At 41.8% G+C, this 23139-nt stretch overlaps 1 protein-coding gene across 2 annotated transcripts in view; it reads left to right on the top strand.

Annotated features, from left to right (window-relative positions):
* The window catches only part of edaradd (EDAR-associated death domain), a 37740-nt gene that overhangs the window by 10148 nt on the left and 4453 nt on the right, over positions 1 to 23139 (top strand). Inside the window, exons 2-4 of one of the 2 annotated variants that reach the window (XM_030442408.1) lie at positions 7995 to 8053; positions 8452 to 8494; positions 11303 to 11376. In XM_030442408.1, coding sequence (XP_030298268.1) covers positions 7995 to 8053; positions 8452 to 8494; positions 11303 to 11376 — 176 coding nt within the window. The remainder of the gene's footprint in view (positions 1 to 7994; positions 8054 to 8451; positions 8495 to 11302; positions 11377 to 23139) is intronic. The other variant, XM_030442409.1, reaches the window with a different exon arrangement.

The following is a 23139-nucleotide window of genomic DNA, read 5'->3' as shown; positions in this document are numbered from 1 at the left end:
CTTGCACTCAGCGCAATTGACTTTGTACACTGGCGCTTGTGTTATTCCTATTTTGCATTCGGCGCACATTGGAAGTTTCCCTCCGCAGACGCACATCCTTAAATTAGGGAATGACTTTGCGCTCCCGGGGGCGGTTCAGCGAAAAGAGGAGGCGTGTTCCGGCGCAAACGTTCACTGGTGCTATTTTGCTGTTTCAGAAAACACTTGCGCCACAGACCAGGAAAAACCTAGTCTAAAGTCAGTGGCGCTTATTCAGATGCAGTATTTTAAGGGCGCATGCTTGGCCATGATGTAGCGTGTGCTTAACGTGCATACACTTTGCTTCTCCCATCTACGAGGAAGCAGTTCCCGTTTTTGCAAACCATACAAAAAAGTGTTGAAAAGATTTAAACAGAAGAACTAATTATTTTTCCCTCTGATATGCGACGCGCCCGCCGTAGCTGTGAGGGTCCGGGAGTGGCAATGCTCGATGTGCTCCTAGTGGAGCGGGTGGACAGAGATGGAGTTGGAGGAGGAGGAGGAAGGGGCACAACAGGAGCAGGTGGTGCATTTGGAGACTTGAGGCGATGCGCCTGAGAGGCCGCAGCAACATCGCCACCCGGTCAAGACGGGCAATTAATACCTTGCTGCATCCCGGACAGTGCGGTCCGGTCTGACAATGCTGCCACGGCGTGTAGTGGGTCTGGATCCTCTGCACCTTGGTGATTGCGCTGCTCTGTCATCAGCTGGCCGTTGCGCACTGCTCGCCCTTGCGCACTGCTCCCGTGGCCCGGTGCAATCTCATGGGGATGCCAGCCGTAGAAACAATTGTGGCAATTTCCTCCCACACCCGTTTAACCAAAGCTAATTTGGATGGATTTCTCCCATCCCCATACAATGCCACTTCTCGGTCTTTTACGGCCCTGACGAGAACATCGGTCTCCTCGGCTGTGAACCGCTCCTGGCATGCGTCTGGCAAATTCGCCATTATAATAGCAATGCGCCATAGCACAAGTGCGCCTGCTTTTAAAGGGAATGTGAGATGACGCTCTGATTGGTTTATTGCACGTTACGCCCAAACCACACCTATGACTAATGAAGCTACTTCAGACCAACCCATTTTAGATTTGCGCCAGGCGCAAGAGTCATTTATCCCGCCGGCATAATAGCAACCGCGCCTGAAATAGCCCACAAAGCTACTTGCGCTTTGCGTTTGATACTTGCATTTCACATCGTTAAGATAGGGCCCTAAGAGGTAAAATAGGTCAGGGACACTAAGTCTGCTAACATAGATATATTAAAGGCCTCCTTATGAGGTTTACGCGAACAGTTAGCTAAGCCTTGGCTTGATTCTTCAGACATCTATTCTGTAGACATATCTACAGTAGCTTTGAGTATCTAGGTTGCAGAGACTATGAGAAGATTGCTCGTAGACCAATCATCACTATCATTATCCAGACTGTAGCATCTGTACAAGAGCAAAACCCTCTACATGTGTGACCAATTTGGTGTGGATGGGAAAGTGTTAGTTGGAGTTATAGGGACTTCCTGCTTTATCACGAAGCATTGAAATCGACCACACTGCCAGGCCTACCAGTAGTAATGGAGGTGAAAGATTTTGATAACCTTGCATCTTCAAGGTCAGAGGATGATACTGACTGAATATGAAGTCTGTGGTGTTAAATCTGTAGGACGAGTTTGTTAAAGTACGAGGCAGGGGAATGGCGACAATTGGTGGAAAAATCTCAACTGTGAATCAAAATGGCAGACTTCCTGTTGGACTGAGGGCATGGGTCCAACAGGGTTTCTGTGCGTCAGGTCATGATACGTATGTATGTGGAGCCATCTTGTCACTTACAAGGCCTAGACTGTAGCAGATATCAATGTTCATGATGCTGATGAATGTGCAAACTTTGGCTTGTGTATGTTCAAAATGGGAAAAGTCATGAGGGGGCACTACTGAGCTGTTGTGCTGCACCTGAGGGGATTTGTGGTATTAAAGTACTCATGAGTTTGAACCTATGTGCCAAATTTGATGACGTTGTCAACATCCTAAAGTCCTCTAAACAGTAGTGCTATGGAATCCCCTGGCAACACACACACCTAATCATGTCCAATCATAAACATTTTCACCAGATGTGATGTGTGCGCAGAGTTTGGTGAGTATGTTTAGGCTGCCAAATATGCACTTCTTTCAGCAGAAGAAAAAAGTGAACTTACAGAAACAATAAGGTCCTCTCTCTGATAGTGCTCAGGCCCTAATCAGGGGCGCCGCCAGGGATTTTGGGCCCCATGAAAAGAAATCTAATTGGGCCTTTGTATAGGCTTGCGAAAAAATTTGATGCTGTTTTATATAAAACTATGCATTTTAATGATATTCCTGACTATCATTCCCATATTAGTGAAAAGAACAGTTACTTGGTTACTGTTCACTGTCTCCCTTGTAGTCCCACATGCAGGTTTAATTTATTTCCACAATTGTAGACTCACAGGTGGAGGCATTAGATTTGGGGTGAAAAAATAAGTGAGACTATATGGTCGTGATTAAATCTTCTGATTTCCAATAAAATATAAACATTTCTCTGATTGGATTGAGAGTTGAATTGAGTCACACAGTCTGCATGCACCAGACATTGTCTCCTCTGTTCCTACTACAAATCAGGGGGGTGAGAGTCCAAGACTACTGACCAAACATTCTATTTTAGTGATAGCTGAATTTGAACTATATTATATATAGAAACATACATATGCTCTTTTTATTTCAGAACTGTTTTTAATACATGAAAATCATTCTGAAATAAATATGGATTATAGGCTTTATTTATTGACTTTCTTAGCCTACTTTTAACCCTCTCAAAATGATGGTGGATCATCTGGCAATAATATTACTATCTTCTGAAGGCCGTCACAGGCTCAGTTTTTAAGATTTTAAGCCATAAGCATCAAATCTTGAAATTTAAATGAATCCTCTGATTCCAAACATGTCATGCCAGCTTACTGGGAAAGGAGCTAAATATCACTCCAAATTTTAACTGTTTTTACCGCAAGGTCCACAACCTCACCGTGAAATGATTACTTGTTACAATAACTTTCAGTCAGCACTTAATAAGGGATGAGATGAGGATGAGGAACCTGCTGCTGCTCAAACTGAGCTAAATTCATGGCTGTCTGACTGCCTTCAATCTTTACAGCTGCTGACATTAGCTTTAACTGTTTTTAAACTGTGATAGCTGTGAACTGTGCTCACCTTTCTTTTGAAAGAAATTTCTGAGGAGTTGTCTTTCCTCTCCTTGCTTTCTTTCTCTTTCTGCCTTTTCCTTTCGTTTTAGGCTCCCTGATTTTGCTTTCTTGGGGAAAGACGTGTTGATGAGCAGCAGCCACTCCGCTCCTTAAGCTGTTTGGAGACGCATCCTTGCGCACCTGCAGCTGCAGGGGTGGACTGAACCATTATGTATTGTATGGGGTGAGAGGGGCCTCAGACAGCCTCCACTATTTTTTTTATACAGACTAAAGTCTCTCATCCGATTTATTTTGCCAATTTTAACTCAGTTATAACACCAATAACTTAGAAATAAATAAAAACATTTTTAATTCAGGCCTTTCGAGGGCCCCCTCCCCAGTTAGGGCCCTGGGTAATCAGTCCCACTTTTCCCCCTAGTTCGAGCCCCTGGCCCTAATAATAATATTGCATTGATTGCATTGTTCTTTCCCTTTCTTATTTCTGGGATAGCACTTTGGTATGGATAGTGCTTTATCTGACTTTATTATTCTGTATATTTTGAAGAGAAGTTTTTGCAGAATGGATGTTAATTAACTCTGAGCTTGAGTGAGGAAGAGCTGGGCTGTATCTATGTTTTATGTGGTTTGACTTGATGATTTGAGTTGTAGATATTCCAGAAATAGTTTGCTATTGATGTCATACTCCTGACCTGGATGGGGAAGTGAAACCAGGGTGTTATCCTGAAAGATGTGCAGTGTGTGATTTCAATATTGGAATATTGTTTCAAACTGTATGTTCTACATCTCACCAGTGTCATCGGATTAGTGGGACTGGACCCATTGTGATATGTATTTAGTTGATTTGCCAACAAATAACGATGCAAGTCTTCCTTGTGATTTGGGTATTTGGGGAGGAGTGGAGGAGGTTGTCATTTATGGTTTTTAGTAGCGGTTTTAAGTTGAGACCAAACAACTGGCAACTGGGTAAGATGTTAATGCCCAAATATGTGATGTGACCAGTGTATAAAACAATAGGTAGTGTGCAGGGTGCCAAATCCCAGCTGTTAATTTGCAGTGGAAGGATGGAGGATTAATGCTGCTTTATGGAGTGATTAGAGCAATATGTAATTCACAAAATGACATTATTGTGTGTGTTTAGTATACTGGGGCTACAGATGAAGGGGGTTGCAGCAGGGATGACTGGGCATTCACCCACTTTTGGTCCACCACAGCCTGGGAGTCGGGTTGCTTGTGGCCAGAGATGATTTGAAGGCCTCTCCAACCTCTGCTGCATTCTGCTGCTGCTGATCCTCCATGCTCCTACTGTAGCTGTTGCTCCATTCTTGAACTTCCTCCTCAGCTCCCTCAGCACAGCCTTTAGCTGCTACTTATTTTCTGATTTAAAGGCCCTGTTTTGTCCTTTGGGAGAGCCTTTATATCAGGATTTATCCAGTTTGTTGTTGGGAAAACACTGTACAGTCCTGGTGAGTAGAGTTTTCTCTCTGATAGATAGCGTGTGAGACTGTTAGTGTCCTCTCCATGGAGATCAAAAAGTTTTTCCCACACATAATAGTCTTTCAGAGCCTCTTCAGTTATCCAGAGCAGTTAACTCAGTTACCTTCTCTGTAATATTTTTGGCTATGTTGCTGTCTTGAGGATATTTCTCTTTCCTTTTGTATTTTCCTTTCCTTTCTTGTAGAGTATCTGCGAGTGTTTGTTGCTTCGGTGCCTTTACCTATATTGCTTGAGTGAACTTGTTGTATTCTTTGAGTGTTTGTTTTTTTATTTGCCGTATTAAGTTTGTCTGCGTTCTGCCACAAATTGCGCTCTGACATAAAAAAAGAATCAGGCTTGGGTCCACCTTCAAAATTGCCAATCCCGATCAGTAAAACAATCCCCATATTGACCCCGATCCCAATCCTGTAGATCGGCTCCGGACATCCCCAGTACCAGGGGTTTGTACACAGGCAGGAGATTAAGCAGGTTGTGATCAGACCCGATGCAAATTCGAAAGATGCACTACCTGTTTATGTATGTATATAAATAAGATATGTATACAAAATATACCTAATTGTTGGTCTTATCCCTGTAAGGCACTCAGGGGAGTTAGGGTTACCCTAGCAGGCACTTAGGCCAGGGTTTTTAGAGTGGGTTTGATTCACATGATTGGTACTCAGCACTTTACAGTACATTATTGTATCCAGGCACGAACAAAATTAAAAGAAGTCTGAAAGAGAGTAGTATTAATTTGTGCAAACGGGTCACATTATATAAAAATTAGGTTGACATGAGGTCTCTGGCAACATACATGACTGCTGTGTCTCAGGTGAGCAACACCAGGAACGCTTGTTTTCCTCATTCTGGGAGTTGGCAGGCTGGGTTACTGGGCCAAATCCAGTTAGGTCAGGAGCAATTTGGGGGTTCAGTATCTTGCTCAAGGATACCTCGGCATGTAGCTCAGTTCCACCCCGGGGAGCCGGGATTCGAACCAGCGACCTTCCAATCACTTGTCCACCAGCTCTACCCACTGAGCTACAGCCGCCCCACTTCCAACTAGTTTTACATGTAAATTACAGTGTCATCGTCATCTCTCTATAAAAACAAGAGAAATTCCGTGAGCACCAGAGTCACATGCGCACCAGAGCCAATCACTGCACACCGTAGCCACGTGCGCACCAGAGCCAATCACTGCAGAGCCCTACTCCACGACAAACCTTAAGAAACAAGCAGATTTATACCTGCAGCGGCGCGAGCTGGACCGGGATTTTGCCAGCGGTTCGGTCCCGTTCTGTTCTGTTCTGTGCATCTAAACTGACTGTTTAGATGTGATGTGATGTGAATTAATGAGATTAAACGAGTCTGGGCCGAGTCTGTTTGGATCTGAGGAGATCCGGAGACGCGCGGACAACAAAGTGGAATCGGAATCTGTGGATGTTCGGACTTACAGCCAATTTCCACCGGATACGTCTCAGCTGCGTTGCGTCTCCGCCACGCCAGTGGAGCAGATATGTTTCACTTTAGTCAATGTGTCAATCTCCACCAGGTCCGCTGCGCTGCGTATCTGCTCCGTCCCAGCTCCGGCAGTCCGGAGCCCTCTGGAACAGATACACAGGACTTCTATATCTGGCGGATGCCGGAGCACGACGCAGCAATTCAGCTGAATTTAGCACCGAGCAGACAGGAAGTCAAGTGCTAAAATAACAAACAACATCCGGTCACCTTTCAAAAGAAAACACCCCGTGTTGACACCAGCACACAAATCTCACAAAAGAGACAAACACAAGCTCTTCTGCTAATCCTTCGGTCGGGAACACTTCGTGTTGTTGTTTTTAATAACACAGACCTATAACTGCGGTCATGAGTGATCATGTGATTATCGCGGGAACTCCTCTGCCTCGTGAGCCAGCTGTCTACCGTACTGCGCCGCAGCGGACTCAAACCGCAACCGGTGGAGATTGCTGGACGGCGAACAGTGGAGCAAAACCGGATCAGAGCTGCAACGCAGCGGACACGTATCCAGTGGAAATTGGGGGTTAGGGTCAATGATGTCCGCAGCGCGTTTTTGCGAACATTGCCATCACATTTGCCTTGTGTCTGGCGCAAAATCTAACTTTTTCTACTCTGATTTTATTTTTTTTTTGTGATTTTAGGTCCATTGTGTTAATACAGTATGTCAAAATAAAAAAATAACTGTACAGTCACACATGTGAGGTTGTGCTGAAAATAATGACACCAGGTAAATAGTTTTTAAGGTGAAATATAATGGCAAAATCAAAAATAGTCAAAAACAGCCAATTATACCCTGGAATATTGGATTTCACAACAAACCTAAATATCCCTGACGTCCCACCTTCAAACACAGCCTCATTTGGCCATCCATGAAAAAGCTACTTAACCTCCCACTGTTCTATAGGAATACATTTTTCTTATGGGCACTGCACTAGTTGAATGTAACCCAAGAAAGGCCAAAGCATATCTTTATTGTACCTTTTGGATACAGTGGATTTACAGTGTAAGTCACTGTTAATGCTTTTTTCTGTGAGGAAGGGAGGAAATGAAAAAGTTCTCAGTTTTCATAATCCAGTTAAAAATCATATACATTTAAAGCACTTGAAAATCCAATCATCACTATGATTATGCTGTTGCCTGTCTCAATGAGAAAATTATTTTTCCTGATTAAATAAAGGTTAAATAAAATAAAAATCACTAAAAGAAATGCACACCGGATAAAGAACAACAACAACACAATCAAACGGAATGGTCAAAGATTCACAACATCAACTCGTGCTTTGGTTTACCTTAAAAAAATGCCACATAACCCTGTCTTGGTATTTAGCTTAAAAGCTGCCTTCCTGCCCAGCTCATCTATGAATGTGCTTGTCAGAATATCCCTTATATTTACTGGAGGCATTTGAAATTGGAGTTCATGTTGGTGCTCGACAGTATTTTCATTGTTTCTGAGATGCTTTAATGCATTATTTCAAGATGACATGGAGAATGAGCACACCTAAATTCACACTTCAAACTTTTTTTGACTGAAATTGCCAAATTATTAGGAAAAATTCTTCCTGCCATTCAAAATATTTGTTCACCTCATTGAAAAGATCCTGATCTGTCAGGAACTTTTACTGTCTACATTAACTTTATTAACAAACTAGGTCATACTACATACTACACAGGATGTGTTTTTTCTTTGCAACTCTGCAGTTCATACTGTTGAAATGTAGGAAATCATGAAGTTAGTAGGTGACAGAATTTATGACAATGTTAAAGCCTCTTCCTTTACCTTTTAACAGAAAGAACCTGCTCTGAACCTGTGGAGGACACAGACACCACCAGCTTTGTGGCAGAATTTGTGAGCATCTTTACATCATTCTTTCCTCCATTTGTGTTTATTTATCCATCTCTTTGTCTTGACTTTACTTCTACTCAGTATGTTTGTGATGATCGCTTATTTTTTCTTGGAAGGTAGAGTCTTACAATAATCTCCTAAGGAATGTTATATAACTGAACACACTGTGCAGAACCTGTCCTTCAATGAGCCCTTGGGCTCATTGAAGGACAGGTTGTAGCAGGCTGTAGCAGGCTTTTCCCAGTCATTTTGTTCTCCATTTACAGACTACATTTTGAATGTTGACTCGGTCTTATGAGCAGACTAAATATAAAGCTCCCATGAAGAGGGTTAACAGAGCATACTGATCTTTGTTCTCAGGTACTTTAATATCATCTTGTCTGACCTTGTCTCTCCCACAGTCCTTGGAGGCAAATTATCCAGTGCAGGTCACAGATCCTCATGGTAAATATGGGACACAAAACAAAGTTGTCCATTTTACAAGGCATGTAGATGTATGACACATTAAAGGGAATGCCTTCAAAAATCTATATCTATCTGTCTGTCTGTCTGTCTGTCTGTCTGTCAGAGATGGGGGACTTGAGTCACATGAGTTAGACACAAGCACCAATTTTGAGGACTTTATTGAAACCTGCCCGACTAGCTAGAAACACTCAATTGGACTTTGATTTGGTGTTCAAAGAAGCAAAGAACTTGACTTCATTATTGAATGTTTGCTTTTTTCTTGGTATTGACAAGTTACATTTTGTTTAGAAACATGATAGGGTGATTCCTAGTGCTATGCACACAAAACTGGCAACCTAATAGCACAAAGCAGACGAGCAGAGATAAAGGTATTAGGCAGCTATCATGGTGGGATAAAGTCCAACAAAAATACATTTTGGACTTAATGGTTAAAGCCCGTGTACGGAGTTTAGCTTTTTCTAAGTAGTCTAATTCTATACCTCTGAAAGGCCTTGGTCGGGTCGGACCACTGACGAAACGATTTACGGCAGTCAGACCGGAACTGACGACATTCAGGATACGGCGTAGCTGTTTTGTTGCTACGCTAGCCAGTGCTAACCGAGCTAAAACTTTTGTCATGGCTGATAATGAGACAAAGAAAAGAAAAAGAATTCGAACCGAAGACCAATGAAAGGCCGAGAGGGAATCCGATCGAGCTAGGGCTAAAACACGGATAAACATTGGCGATTCCTTCCAGAGATGGAGAGAGTTGCGGGGCTTGAAGGGAGGGTCGGATCCAGAATTTGCCCGATTCCTCCTAGACAGGTTTGTAAATTTTATTTCATTTATGAAATGTAATGCGGGACGTAGTTTACAGCAATACATGAATTTATGTTGTTACAACAAAGCTGGCTAACGTTACCACTAGATTAGCTCTAGATACTACACTTGTAAAACCGACAACAAACGTCTTAGATCACGCATCCATTTCAGCTGTGTGTATCAGCCCAGCTGACCTGCAACGATGCATCGCTAATATCCTCTGTCATTATAAATGATTCAGTTTCTTACTTAGAACAAAACATCCATCACAATCACTGTGACTTTGCTGTAACGCTAGCTCTGTAGCACCGTGGGTAATAAATATAGCTGGGAAATTGCAGCGCAACAGCAGCATTACTTTGTTTCACCGGCGGCATATTATATTAAGTAGAAATGCAATAGACACATTACCTCATCCATATGCACGCTGCGGATAGCTGCTAAAAAAAAAAAAAAAAGTTTTCAAAGCAAGTCCCGTCTTCTTTCCGACGTTTCCAAAACAAATCTACACGCGCTGGCCAGACAAAAGTCTTCATGACAGTGGGCGCTAGAGCTCATAGGAAATGCAGTCTTCATTCCGGCAAAACACTACCGCTTTCGTCCAGCGGGGCTGCCAAAATCAACATTAAATGAAAAGTCTGTACAGGGGCTTTAAGTTGTCTATAATGGAATTAAAAAGTGAACAGCAGAATACATCATTATGTTTGATCAGAAGATAGTGAGACAACAATAACTTCCATCCATTACTTTAAAATATGCAAATTCAGACATGAATGCTAACTCATTGGCTGATCAAGTATCAGCTAAGACTTAGTCAGCTTCACCAAGCTTTTTATTGAGAAGACATATCATTAATGGAAAAGACAATAAGGGGACTGATTTAGGGCCATATTACTATGTGGCACATAACTGGCTAAAACATGGTTAAATAGTTAAAGGTGTTACGTCATTCTTCTCTTGACATGTCAGTGTACCCCTTGCTCGGCTTTTTATAAAACATTAATTTGAATTGTGTGACCAGCATGCTGCACTTTAATAGTATTCGATGATGTTTTCCAAGTTCGTGATGTAATCTTTTCTACTAAACAAATCAAAGTGTATGGCAGCAACAGTTTCTGTGTGGGTTACTACTGTAAGTATCTGTGAATTGGACTTATGTTTGTTTCTAGAAGTAGACTCGATTTGATTTGCTTGATTCTCAGCACTTTCTTTCTTTCTTTCTTTCTTTCTTTCTTTCTTTCTTTCTTTCTTTCTTTCCCTAACCCTAACACAATTGTAAAAAATGCACATTTATTTTCACAATCTTCAACTGCCATGCCAAAACCCAATTCTCTGTGTTGAGATCAGTTTAGGACACCACCATAAATTCCTGTTGCTGATAGTAATGATGGTACCAGAACAACCTATTTTTTTCATATTGTGATGACACAACATGAACACACAACATGTATACATTTTAAAAACATTTATTTCTTCAATGTACTGTAGTAAAATAAACTGAAGTGAAAACAAATGTACTACAAAAGTATGCAAATGATAAAAAAAAAAAATTTAAACTCAATTTCAGTGTATTTATCAACATAAATCAATGGAAAAAACTATTCATAGAGAAAGAGATCCTATTTGTTCTTTATCAGCTTCCTGTCACTGCTCTAGGTCCCACCTGAAATTCCCATTTACATCACAGTACTTTTAGCCCTAGCCAGACAGTGGGGAAATACCCCTTGTATGCCATATCCAATGATGTGTGAACAAATTTGACTCATAGTGTTTCCACATGGGGAATTGTTTGTCAATTAAATTGCAGCTGTAATGACTTGAGTTAATGATATCGAATGCCTGTGCTCTCTAACTGAACAACTGGCTTTGCAGTTGAGGTTCATTGAGACCTGGCCACTTAATTTTTAAATGCATACTGAGAACTGTGTTAGTACAGTTGTCAGTTATAAATGTATTCATACACTGATGCTAGTAATGTGTCTCCAGCAGACGCTGTTACACTCCATCTGAGCTCCATGCCATCCAGATATCAGAGCCCCTCCTCGGACAGAATAAGGCAGGTCAGTATCATCACCTTTGTGCACACAACCTGTATTTGAAACATTATTCTCTTTGAACCTTCTAAAGATACCGATTTGAGAAGTGTAATAGACTAGAATAGATCACAACTAAGAATGATGTCATTTTCATTGGCAAATAACATTTAGTTAACTGTTGTCCACACTCTCTCACTCACCCATGCCCTATGATCTTTCCTTAGACAAGTGAGTTAGTTCAGTGCTGCGGAACATTTAACCACAAACTGTTCCACCTGTGAGATCACAATGTAGGGTTAGGGTTACAAGTACCATGAAAAATTACATGAAAATGAATCGTGGTACGATGCATGGCAGAGCATACAACTAAAACCCTTCAAATATGGTGTCTCCCAGCCTCTAGTCAATAAATAATTGAAATTATGAATCCAAATTTGTTGCAAGGGTCTGACAATCAACAAATAATACATTTGTGTTACTTTACACAAACCATTAAATTACAGATACACACTCTGTACTTTATAACTCTTGCTGTGAACATACAGGATGTGGTTTTGCCCGACTGAACTAGAAGGTGCAGTTGTCAGTGTTGCCACTAATAGAACAGGAACATATAATGAAAATCAAGTATAACCAAAATTCTCTGTCATGTATCATTTTAAAATTCAAAATTGATTCAATTGCCATGTACCACAAGTCAGAGACTTAAGTCGGACACTCAGTGACTTGAGACTTGACTTGAGATTCACCCTCAAAAGACTTGAGACTCAACTCAGACTCAAGATTCGGGACTTGTGAGCATTTTTTCAAATTTTTTCGTGCATCAACATTAAGAAAATGTCTGACGAGCTGAACATCATTTCCTCATGGGTAACCTTATGCATCTGGTGCACGCTGTGCGATGCCACAGATAACACTACAACAGCGCTATGGCTGCGATCACTACAGCTGCTGCTGCTCTCCTGTTTGTCATAAGCTTTGTCTATAGGAACTAAACACAAGGTACACACGAGAGAATCACCAAATGCAATGTTTGGGGAATGAATATAAAGGATGCTGGATTGACTGGATCACACTTGATCAGTTTCATCAAAACATTTGGTAACGTGAAAGTTATCTCTGTGCCTGCTATACACATTGTGTACAGTGACTTGGAACTGATGGCAAGCAAAAAAGAAGAAGAAGAGAAGAAGAGCTTGTCTCTTTTTATAAATTTCTGTGTGTCTTCAACACAGAGGGTTTAATTTTTAAAATTAACTGGATGTTATGCTGTTGGTTTGGTGTGTGACTTCCTGTTCGCTCTGTACTGAATTCGGCTGAATTGCTGTGTTGTGCTCTGTCATCCGCCAAAAATAGAAATCCTGCGTATCTGCTCTGGAGGACATCCAGTCCGAACTGTCAGGTATGGGACGGAGCAGATACGCAGTTGGTCACGTCTAGGTTCAGCAATGTTAGGCACCAAAAAACATGAAGTCAGCTGACTGTCTGATACTGAATGACCATGTTTTTCCATTAGTGTATTTTTTCTTCCCTGATGGCATGGGCATATTTCAAGATGACAATGCCAAGATTTCTGATTCGGATTGTGAAAGGGTGGTTCAGGGTGCATGAGACATAATTTTCACAAATAGATTTTTGATTTATGGAAATCCTCAATCATAATCCCTGTTCCAAAAAACTCATCCCCCAAACAACTCAATGATTTTAGACCAGTAGCACTCACACCACTGTGCATGAAGGTCTTTGAGAAAATTATGAAGAACATTATTATTTCACATATGGAGGGGAGCATAGACCCACTCCAGTTTGCTTACCAGGCAGGGAAAGGCGTGGAGGACGCCAAGCTTTTTATCCTTAACTGCCTCTATAGACACTTGGAAAAACCTCAAGCCCATGCTCGGCTCTTATTCGCTGACTTCTCCTCAGCCTTCAATTTGATGCAGCCGCATCTTTTACTTAAGAGGCTAATAAGTGATTTTAATCTCCCCCACTAGGTTGTTTTATGGTTGTTAGGTTTCCTAACCAACAGAAAGCAGAGGGTTTCTGTAAATGGCTGTGTTTCAGACTCCTTAGCTCTGTCCACCGGCTCACCACAAGGGTGTGTCCTCCCCCCTTACTTTTTATTTTATATACAGATGAATGCAGAAGTGTTAGGCAAGGAAGCTACCTGGTCAAATTCTCTGACGACACTGCACTGCTGTCTCTCTTTTAGTCCCTCGTGTTTTTAGCCTCTATGCTTTTATGTTTTAGTCCCTCATGTTTTTAGCCTCTATGCTTTTATGTTTTAGTCCCTCATGTTTTTAGCCTCTATGCTTTTATGTTTTAGTCCCTCATGTTTTTAGCCTCTATGCTTTTATGTTTTAGTCCCTCATGTTTTTAGCCTCTATGCTTTTATGTTTTAGTCCCTCATGTTTTTAGCCTCTATGCTTTTATGTTTTAGTCCCTCATGTTTTTAGCCTCTATGCTTTTATGTTTTAGTCCCTCATGTTTTTAGCTTCTACGCTTTTTTGCCTTATTTTACTGTTTTAGTCTGTCAGTTTTTAATCTCCAGTGTTTCCTCATGGAGGCCTGCCAGACTGGGAGTTGTCTCTGGTCTGGCCGCGGGGGGTGCTGTCCCAGGCTCTGCACCTTGGTGTGGGGCCTCCTGTCTGCCCGGGTTGGGGTGGTCTCTGTGGCAGCGCTCTCTGCGGCCTTGGACCAAGATCGCTCTCAGTGTGGTTGGCCCCCAAAGGTAGCTTCTCCACGCCTCAGGTCTCGCTGCCCAGCCATGACTCTTTATTGACAGCTAGTGTATGTGTGCGAGTCTGTGTGCGTAAGTGTGAATGTGTATGTATTTGTGTATGTCTCTGTGCATGTCTGTGTGGGTAGGAGGGTTGGGTTCTTTTAATTTTCTTCTCTTGATTTTATTTGCTGTTTCTCTTTTTCTGCTGTTGTTTGTAAATTTCTGTAAGGCACTTTGAGAAACCGTTTTGTATGAAAAGCGGCATATAAATAAAGATTGATTTGATTTTTAAATGAAGAAAAATCAGACTCCTTTACATGACAATGATCATTCCTGAGTATTGGATTTAATATGTTACATAATTTTCCTAAAAGATTTATCTTTAAATAGATTCCAGTGTTGAGAAGACACAACATAATCACATTCTAGGTTATTAAATTATGCTTTTATAATCTAAATACAGAGGCAAATGATGAGAAAATAATACAAACTCATTCTGCGAGTTGAACTGGTTCCTGTGCCTTTGAGCAGACACAGTACACAGTAGGGCTGGGCGATAAATTGAATTTCATTTGTGGTAAATGCAGCTTACCCTTCCAACTCCACCTGTGCACTCCTCTCCGACCCACCACCGCCTGAAAATTTTCACTTTCAGCCATGCCGATGCGTATTGCCAGTGTGTGTTTTGAAAAAACGCGTAGAGGACGGTAGAAGATGGCAGAAATGCAGCCTCGCGTCGGGAAGAAAGGTAAAGCGAATTCTGTGGTGTTGAAACACTTCGGTTTCGAGGAGTCTGACTCGGAACAAACGAAGATATTGTGCAAGATACGTCACGCAACCGTGTCTGCACCTCAAGAGAACACGACCAATTTATTTAACCATTTAATGTCCACACACAGAGTAATACAAGACCAAGTAGTGAAGGAACAAAAAAACTCAAAAATGAAAAGCTCCTCGACTCCTGCCACCGCCACACAGTCCTCAGTTAAGGAAACACTTGTCACCGCATATCCACCCAGCTCCCACAGGCATGAAGAAATAACGGATGCCGTGACATACAGGATTGCCAAAGACATGTGCCCTATCAACACCGTTAGCGACCCGGGGTTCAATAAACTGATTAACACATTGGACAAGCGGTATGTGTTACCAACACGTCACCATATCAGCAGAATTGCGCTGCCTGCCCTTTATAAAGAATGTTGTGGAAAAGTTGCAAGAGAAGTGTCAACAGCATTATATTTTGCCACCACAACGGACCTATGGTCGAGCCGCTCCGGGATAGTGTTTATTTTTTATTTTTACATATTATTCAATTCATTTTATTGATATATTTTCTCTTATTTATTTGCATTTTTCTTGTTTTTCAGTTCAAACTTATCGTGTTAAAAGAAATACCAGAGTTCAAAGTTCAATAAGTGCTTATTCTCAAATCAATGAATAATCGTGATTACAGTATCAATCAAAATAATCGTGATTATGATTTTTGCAATAAACGAGCAGCCCTAGTACACAGTATAAATACAGACAAAATGTAGGCAAGTGACCCACTCTCTCTTCTTCCTTCTCTCTTCTGAGCCACTTGCACGCCAGCCTTTTGATGACTGATCCATCATGTAAAAAACAAGATCTATTTTTAGGTCATGAAATAGCATTTTCCTCAAATAGCAATACCTCATTATTTTAGTGTCCATTTTCAATGATATTTTTATGAAATTAGACCAAACTTGGAACAGTTACAGGTCATATGCAGGCTAATTTGCCTGCCTACCTGCCAGCATTGCGTATACCCACTTCTAAATCCCTCATGTGCAGCCAGTGGACTCACACCCATGGGGGATGGGGGTGTTGCATCACCTGCACTTTTACAACAAGGTAGCAAACAAAGTTAATGCAAGCCAGGTAAAGTAAGTGACAGATCCACTGATTTTGATATTATTCAACATGATCATTATTCTTTTTGTTAGGAATGCCAAAAAGGAAGAGGCATCAGAAGATTGACTTCTTTTTCAAGTCAAGTTGTCATGTAAGAGGAGTTATGTGACAGGGTTAGCTTTCAATCCTTAAATGCACTAATTAAATTTTATAGTAGGACATTCATATTCTTGCATTAATGCCATGTAGGTGTTCATTTACGTAACTTAAAGCTATTAATTGGAGCTTAAAACTGTCATTTCAATGAAGACAATCTCCTACATCGACTCATTATACTTACTGCTTTATAACTAAACACATCATGTGCATTTTTTTACATTTCAATTCCAGTTAGAACTTCCTAGAGGAAAGATTTATAATCTAAGATAACTTTTTTGAATTTAAAAATAATCAACAGGTACTCTAATTAATTATTTCTTTATTACTACTTATGCTGAATTGATATCGAAGCATTTAAATCAATATAGAATCAAATTAATATTCAAATTCGAATATCGAATTGCCACCTAAAGATTCAAAATCAAATCGAAAATTGAGGTTCTTAACAATACCCAGCTCTACAGAACAGGTCATGGAGGAGCGGGGTCACATGGGAGAATTTGGGTATATAAAAAAACAAGGCACGCTTCAGCGTTCTGGATACACTGCAAGAGCAAGTTGCAGTAGTCCAGGTGGGAGATGACCAAGCGCTTGGACCAGGAGTTGCGATGCATCATTTGTGAGGAAAGACCGGATCCTGCAGATGTTGTAGAGGGGAAATCTGCAGGATCAGGCCACAGCAGTGCAGGATAGTCTGTTGTCAAGGATTAAGCCCAGGTTCTTCACAGTCAATAAGGGCGATACTGTGCTGTCCTTGACAGTGACTGATAGGTCCATACCAGGGCAGTGTTTCCTAGGGATGAAGAGAAGTTCAGTTTTATGAAGGTTGAGCTTGAGGTGATGAGCAGTTGTCCAAGCGGAGATGTCTGCCAGATAGGGCTGTAACGATACAAGTTTCGAAGCCGAAATCGCGACACTCAGATCCACGAACCTGTCTTGCGCTGTGAGAAGGCAGAATCGCGACACAACTTCCAGTCCAGATCAGCCCTAAGAGCTGTAAGTAACACCACATTAACACCGCAGCGTTCGTTCGCCAATTCTCCGCCATTGTTCACTCACACGGAGCGAAACACCACTGTAAAGACGAACAGCTGCGTAATTCACACAGAGAGCCGGCGCTGCGGCTCCTAAAGAGACATGACGGTACACGTCATGATGATGACGTGTGTGTGTGTTTTCAAGGGGTTTCCCCGGTGTCTCCCCTGTCAATCAAAACCCGACGGAGGCTGTCTTCCGGGGTAAAGTTCACTGAAGTCTTGGTCCGGAGGGCTGACCGTCACGGAGATTTTTTTTCATCATAAACACTCGGTGAGTTAAAGTTTTCTTTGCTGGTGACAGGCGCTGTTTATTGGGCAGAAATGTGACAAGGAGTCGGTAGGATGGGCGATAGGAAGGACGCTTCTCCACATACAGCTGCAGTATTTTTCCTTTTTGCCAAAGACAGTTACAGTTACTACGTTACCTTCGTTTGGTTCTGTAACGTTGCTTTGTGGGACATTTCTCTGTATTAAGTTGAGTGAGGGAACTGTGCAGTTATCAGACCATCAGATAGACACGCCCTCCACAATACTGCACCTCTGATACTATCAGACAAGTATCATATACATAAGTTATTGAAATGTTACATAAATAAAATTTTTAATTAAAAAAAAAAAAAAAGAGGTTTGTATCGAACCGTGGGTCAAAAATCATGATACAAACCGAATCGTGAGTTTGGTGTATCGTTACAGCCCTACTGCCAGACATTCTGAGATGCACATTGCAACATGGGTGTCAGAGGATGGGGGAAAAGAGAGAAACTGCTGTGTATCATCTGTATAACAGTGGTAAGAATCCATGTGATGTGATTGCAGAGCCTAGTGCTCTAGTGTATAGTGAAAATAGAACCCTGTAGGAAGTAGATTACATAGGAAACAGTTTGACATGTTAGGTGCTTCCAGTATGAGATTCCCGTGCCTAGACAGTGGTGATGGTGGTAAGGAATGGAGCTTGAATAGAGACAGGTTCATCAACATCTAAATGGAGAGTTGACTGGAGATGGCCAGGCATCTGTGAGGGGAGGAGGTGGATCGTGATTTCTTGCAATGCTCTGCTGTCGTCAGTAATCAGCTCCGGATCAGAGCAGAATCCAGTGTGTCAGGTTATTCCTCAGGTCTTGCTTAACCTCCAACACTGTAGCCACTTCTGAGCAGTGGCTCCTTCCACTAAACATTTTGCAGACATCTTGTGTGTAATTTTTGATAGACAGCCCTCTACATGCTTAATGCGTAACATTGTAATATAGTGAGTTTTTCCCCAAATGATAAAAGCATTACAAAACATCAGGGAAAGCGAATTAAAAAAGGTGAGTCTTCAGTTGGGATTCAAAAGTGGTAATAGATGTGCACTGGTGCAAACTGTGGGGGAGAGCATTCCACAATGTAGGGCAAGCCACACTGAAGGCCCTGTCACCCATTGTGTGTAGTCTGAAGGGGGGAATGGAGAGGAGATGTGCATCAGAGGAACGTAGTGAATGGGGTGACATGAAGGGGTGAAGAAGACAGGATAGGTAGGGAGGCGCTTGGCCATGAAAACATTTAAAAACCAGGAGAAGTCATTTGAAAGTGATCCGATATTGGACCGGGAACCTGTGCAGGTGCTTAAGGATGGGGGTGATGTGTTCCCAGGACCGAGTGTGAGCAAGGACTCTAGCAGCTGAGTTTTAGACATACTGAAGGTTTTTTTTAATCTGTGGGTTGGTAAACCAAGGAGAAGGCTATTGCAGTAGTCCAATCTAGATGTAACGAAGGCATGAATGAGTGTTTCTGTGACAGAGTGAGATAGAGAGGGGCGGAGTCTGGAGATGTTCGTAAAATGAAAGAAGGCTGTTTTTGTGATGTTTTTGATATGTTAGTTAGAGCAGAGGGTGGAATCTAAAGTGATATCTACATCAAAGGATGTAATGAAACCAGGGATGGAGAAGCTCAGGTGGGAGGTTTTTCTGAGAGTGGCTGGGGAAGCAATGAGGATGGCCTCAGATTTGTCCTGGTTGAGTTTGAGGTAGTTGAAGTTCATCCAGTTGTTGATATCATGAAGGCAGTCAGTCAGGTTGGATGAAGGTAGATTCACTGATGGTTTCGTGTGAATGTATAGCTGTGTGTCATCGGCATAGCAGTGAAAGTTAAGGGCATACCGGCTAATAATGTGACCAAGAGGCAGAATGTAAATCATGAAATGTAATTGACCAAGAACTGAGCCCTGGGGAACACCATGAGAAAGGGGAGATGTGGGAGACCTAAAATTGCTAAGTGAGACAAACTATTGACAAACTGGCTGTTAGGTAGGACTTGAACCATGAAAGTAGGGTGCCAGTGATGCCAAGTAATGTTTCTAGCCGGTTCAGCAGAAGGGTGTGACAGACAGTATCAAAGGCAGCAGTGAGATCCAGGAGGATGAGTATGTTGAGGTGTCCAGAGTCAGCAGTTAAAAGGAGGTTGTTGATGACCTTTGTTAGTGCAGTTTCTGTGCCATGTTTTTCCCTAAAACCTTTGAAACTCTTCCCATAGGTTGTTGTCTGACATATGGACCTGTAGCTGACTAACAGCGGTGCGTTCAAGATGTTTGGCGAGAAAAGGGAGATTGGAGATTGGTCTGTAGTTGTTAAAGTCCTCCTGGTCAGTTCCAGGTTTATTCAGTATTGGGGTGACAGCAGCAGTTTTTAGACAGGAGGGAACTGAACCAGACAGAAGTGTTAATGATTTTTGTCAGCAGGGGGCAGAGCAAAGGCAGACAGGATTTTCAGAGAAGTGGGCATGGGGTCCAGAAGGCAGGTAGTAGGCCTAGAATTTGTGACGAGTTCAGACATAACCTGTTCATCTAAAGGGGAGAAGACTGTAAAACACCTGAGAGGGAAAGGGCGGGGACGGTGAAAGCATTCAGTTGAGATTTCGTATTGTGTAGCTGCTGGTAGATGTATGGAATATTAAATATGACAGCCTTGTGGTCTGATACTGCAAGATCCATGCCATGAAGGTTGGAGGGAGATATGCCAGATGAACAGACAAGGTCGAGTCTATGACCTTTTGTGTGAGTAGCGAAGTTAACAAGCTGTGAGAAAATCTAGTGCATGGAGCAGGTTTAAAAACTCAGCAGCAGATGTGCAATATTTAGAGTCAACATGAATATTCAGATCACCAACAAGTAAAATAGCAGGGTACAGAGGACGGACAGACATAATTAGCTCTAGGGATGTAAAGGTATGAACATTTCACACCGCGGTAATAGTGACCAAAATTATCACGGTTATCGGTATACCGCAGTATTTTTTAAAATGTCTTCAAAATGTTGAAAAAACACTGATAAATTGAAATAATTTCATCAAGATTCATATTTAAAAATATTTATTATATATTAAAATAATCAAAATCCAAAACCTTAACAAAACACTGCAAAATCAACAATAAATAATTATAAAAGAATGTATCAAAACTGTGCAAAATAGGTCATTGGTTTTTTGTGATGAGGGCACATAAGCAGCCTGTTTTTGAAACGTGTCCTTTAATGTCTGCGTTACAGTGGTAGAATGAGATGTAGTGGCAGCAGCACTCGATTGGCCAGCAGACCCTCTCTGTGAAAAAAATGAATAGAAAATGTCATTATTAATTATTACTGTCACTGTTACTTAATACTAAGGGTGCAACCAACAGATCACAAAACTCATAATTTAGATCATATCACTTTTGTGAGGAACAGGTTGGATAATTATTTAGATCAAAACAAAAAGGATTATTGTTAAATTAATTATGAATACTCTATTTTGGCTCTTATTTCTATCTAGACACTTGTTATATTCACCATTTTATATTATTCTTTATATATAGTCTATTCTACAAATAATCCACAAGTGTTATATATTTCTGATATTACTTATATATTGGCTGTCTGTCTCTCTGTCTGCCTGCTCATCTGTTGTCAGTGGACTCGGTCAATCTGATTGGTCAGATGCTGCTGAGCCACAGGTAGACGCTGCTCAGGTGACCGGAGCTGAGATGAAAGTCAGTCATCTCAGTCAGTTTGTGTTCACTAACTCAGTCCACCCAGTATGTGTTTGTGTCAAATCCTCCTCACTGCAGCTCTGCATCAATATTTGGGGAATTATTAGGTCGACTTTAAAAAGTGAAATCTACAATTAATAAGCGGCCCAGATTACGTGCCAAATCAAGGACCAACTTTGTTCAGTTATACCACTATCTGGTCAGTTTACATTAGTGACAACAGCAAATTAGACAGAGAAAACTCGACATATACATACATCATGCACACAAGCTTGAGGTTAATTTACCTTGCATTCGCTGAACAGTTGCGGGTGATGGTCGTAATGTGAAAGTAAGTAAATTGGATGTGTTGACGCCCCTTGCAGCTCCTGCAGATAGGGCTTCCATCCTCGACCAGGTGTCCCTGAGCATTCTTATAATAACCAGAATACGCCCAGATTGCAGATTTGGTTCTCTTTGAAGGCAGTGAGGGCCCCTATTATCACGTCCTCCCTCCACCATGTCTTCTTCACTAAATAACAAGCGCACGTTGCACGCTGCGCATGCGCCGCGAGTTTTCCACACCGTGGTTACCGACCGCGGTGGTTACCATGGTAATTAAAACTTAACCGGTAACCTTCACCGTCGGGAATTTTACCATGGTTTACCGTGACATCGGTAACCGTTACATCCCTAATTAGCTCAGACAATTTTAGGGCAGGACATCCAACGGATGTAGCATTTTGTAATGGCACAGTTGGACTTTATGGGTCGAGCGATAGCACACAGCAGACTGTTCAGTAGGAATGACTGTAAATTGAATGCTAAAAAAATAAATAAATATTTAACAAACCACCGGACCTAGGCCTTCTAGTATGTAGTGGGTTTGGCTAATGCAAAATAGTGAAAAAAAGGGGGGTGTTCTGAAGACACACTGTTACCTGTGAAACAGGGGTGCTCTGAAAACACCCCCATTAGCACTTGGTGCTTTCCTCCTGATGAAGTCCTGATGAAGTCAAATATGCCATATGCAGGACACACAGCACTGGGATGGAGAGGACCCGCTGCGTGTTTACGCACTGCCATAGCAGCATGTAATTAACACTCCAATAATCGACCGATCAGAATTTTGGTCGAGCCAGAACATATCGACTACTAAATCGACCAGTCAACTAGGAGATCACAGCCCTTATCCCAGCTATGAAGGCACACATGCAATGCCAGCGAACTCTTTCCACACCGTAAACACTGCTCCTTGCATGTGACTAACCAGCAAGCTCACATGCCTAATGTCAACAGCAGCACCTGTCACCATTCATTCTTCCTCACTTCCTCCCCGAACCACCACCGTGCTGAGGAGCTCCACCTGCCGACCTGGAGCTCTGCTGCTGCTGTTGACTTCACAACCATGCCAGACAATCTGTGTGATAGGCAGTGATGGGAATAATGGCGTTAAAATAAACGGTGTAACTAACGGTGTTAGTTCGGAAATTATGGGCTATGATATTGCGCAGATGCACGTGATGCAAACCACCGTCAGAGCCAACAGACTCAAGTGTGTTTATTAATTAATTCCCTTTAATTGATAAAAGGAACCGATTTGTCGTTTTTTAGTCGAAATTGCATGGTTTCGGTCGACCAAGGATTTCTTTGGTTGATTACAGCCCTAGCTGGGATGAATCCCATCTCTATTAAAAAAGGACTTGCACCCCAAAAATAAGTTAAAATTGTCCATAAACACAAAGTTATGCGAGGTGGAGGCTGACTGGAGCCAGGTGTGGAGGCTTAGCAGCTGTGTGAAACACCCCATGCCTCTGTTAAAAGACGGGAGGGGACTGGAGATAAAAACAGGCTTCTCACAGACTTTGAGAAAGTTAAAAAGACAGATAAAATCATAAAATCATCATCAGCTTTAAAACTTCCAACTGCTTAAGCGAGGTGTCATTTGTGCCAACAAGAACAATGACTTTTTGGACATGAGGATATTTTAAAAGGATACCTGGTAGCTTTTCCGTGATG

This window comes from Sparus aurata, chromosome 15, assembly GCF_900880675.1.
Source record: "Sparus aurata chromosome 15, fSpaAur1.1, whole genome shotgun sequence".
Lineage (NCBI taxonomy): Eukaryota > Metazoa > Chordata > Actinopteri > Spariformes > Sparidae > Sparus > Sparus aurata.
This window is presented reverse-complemented; position numbering and strand designations above follow the sequence as displayed.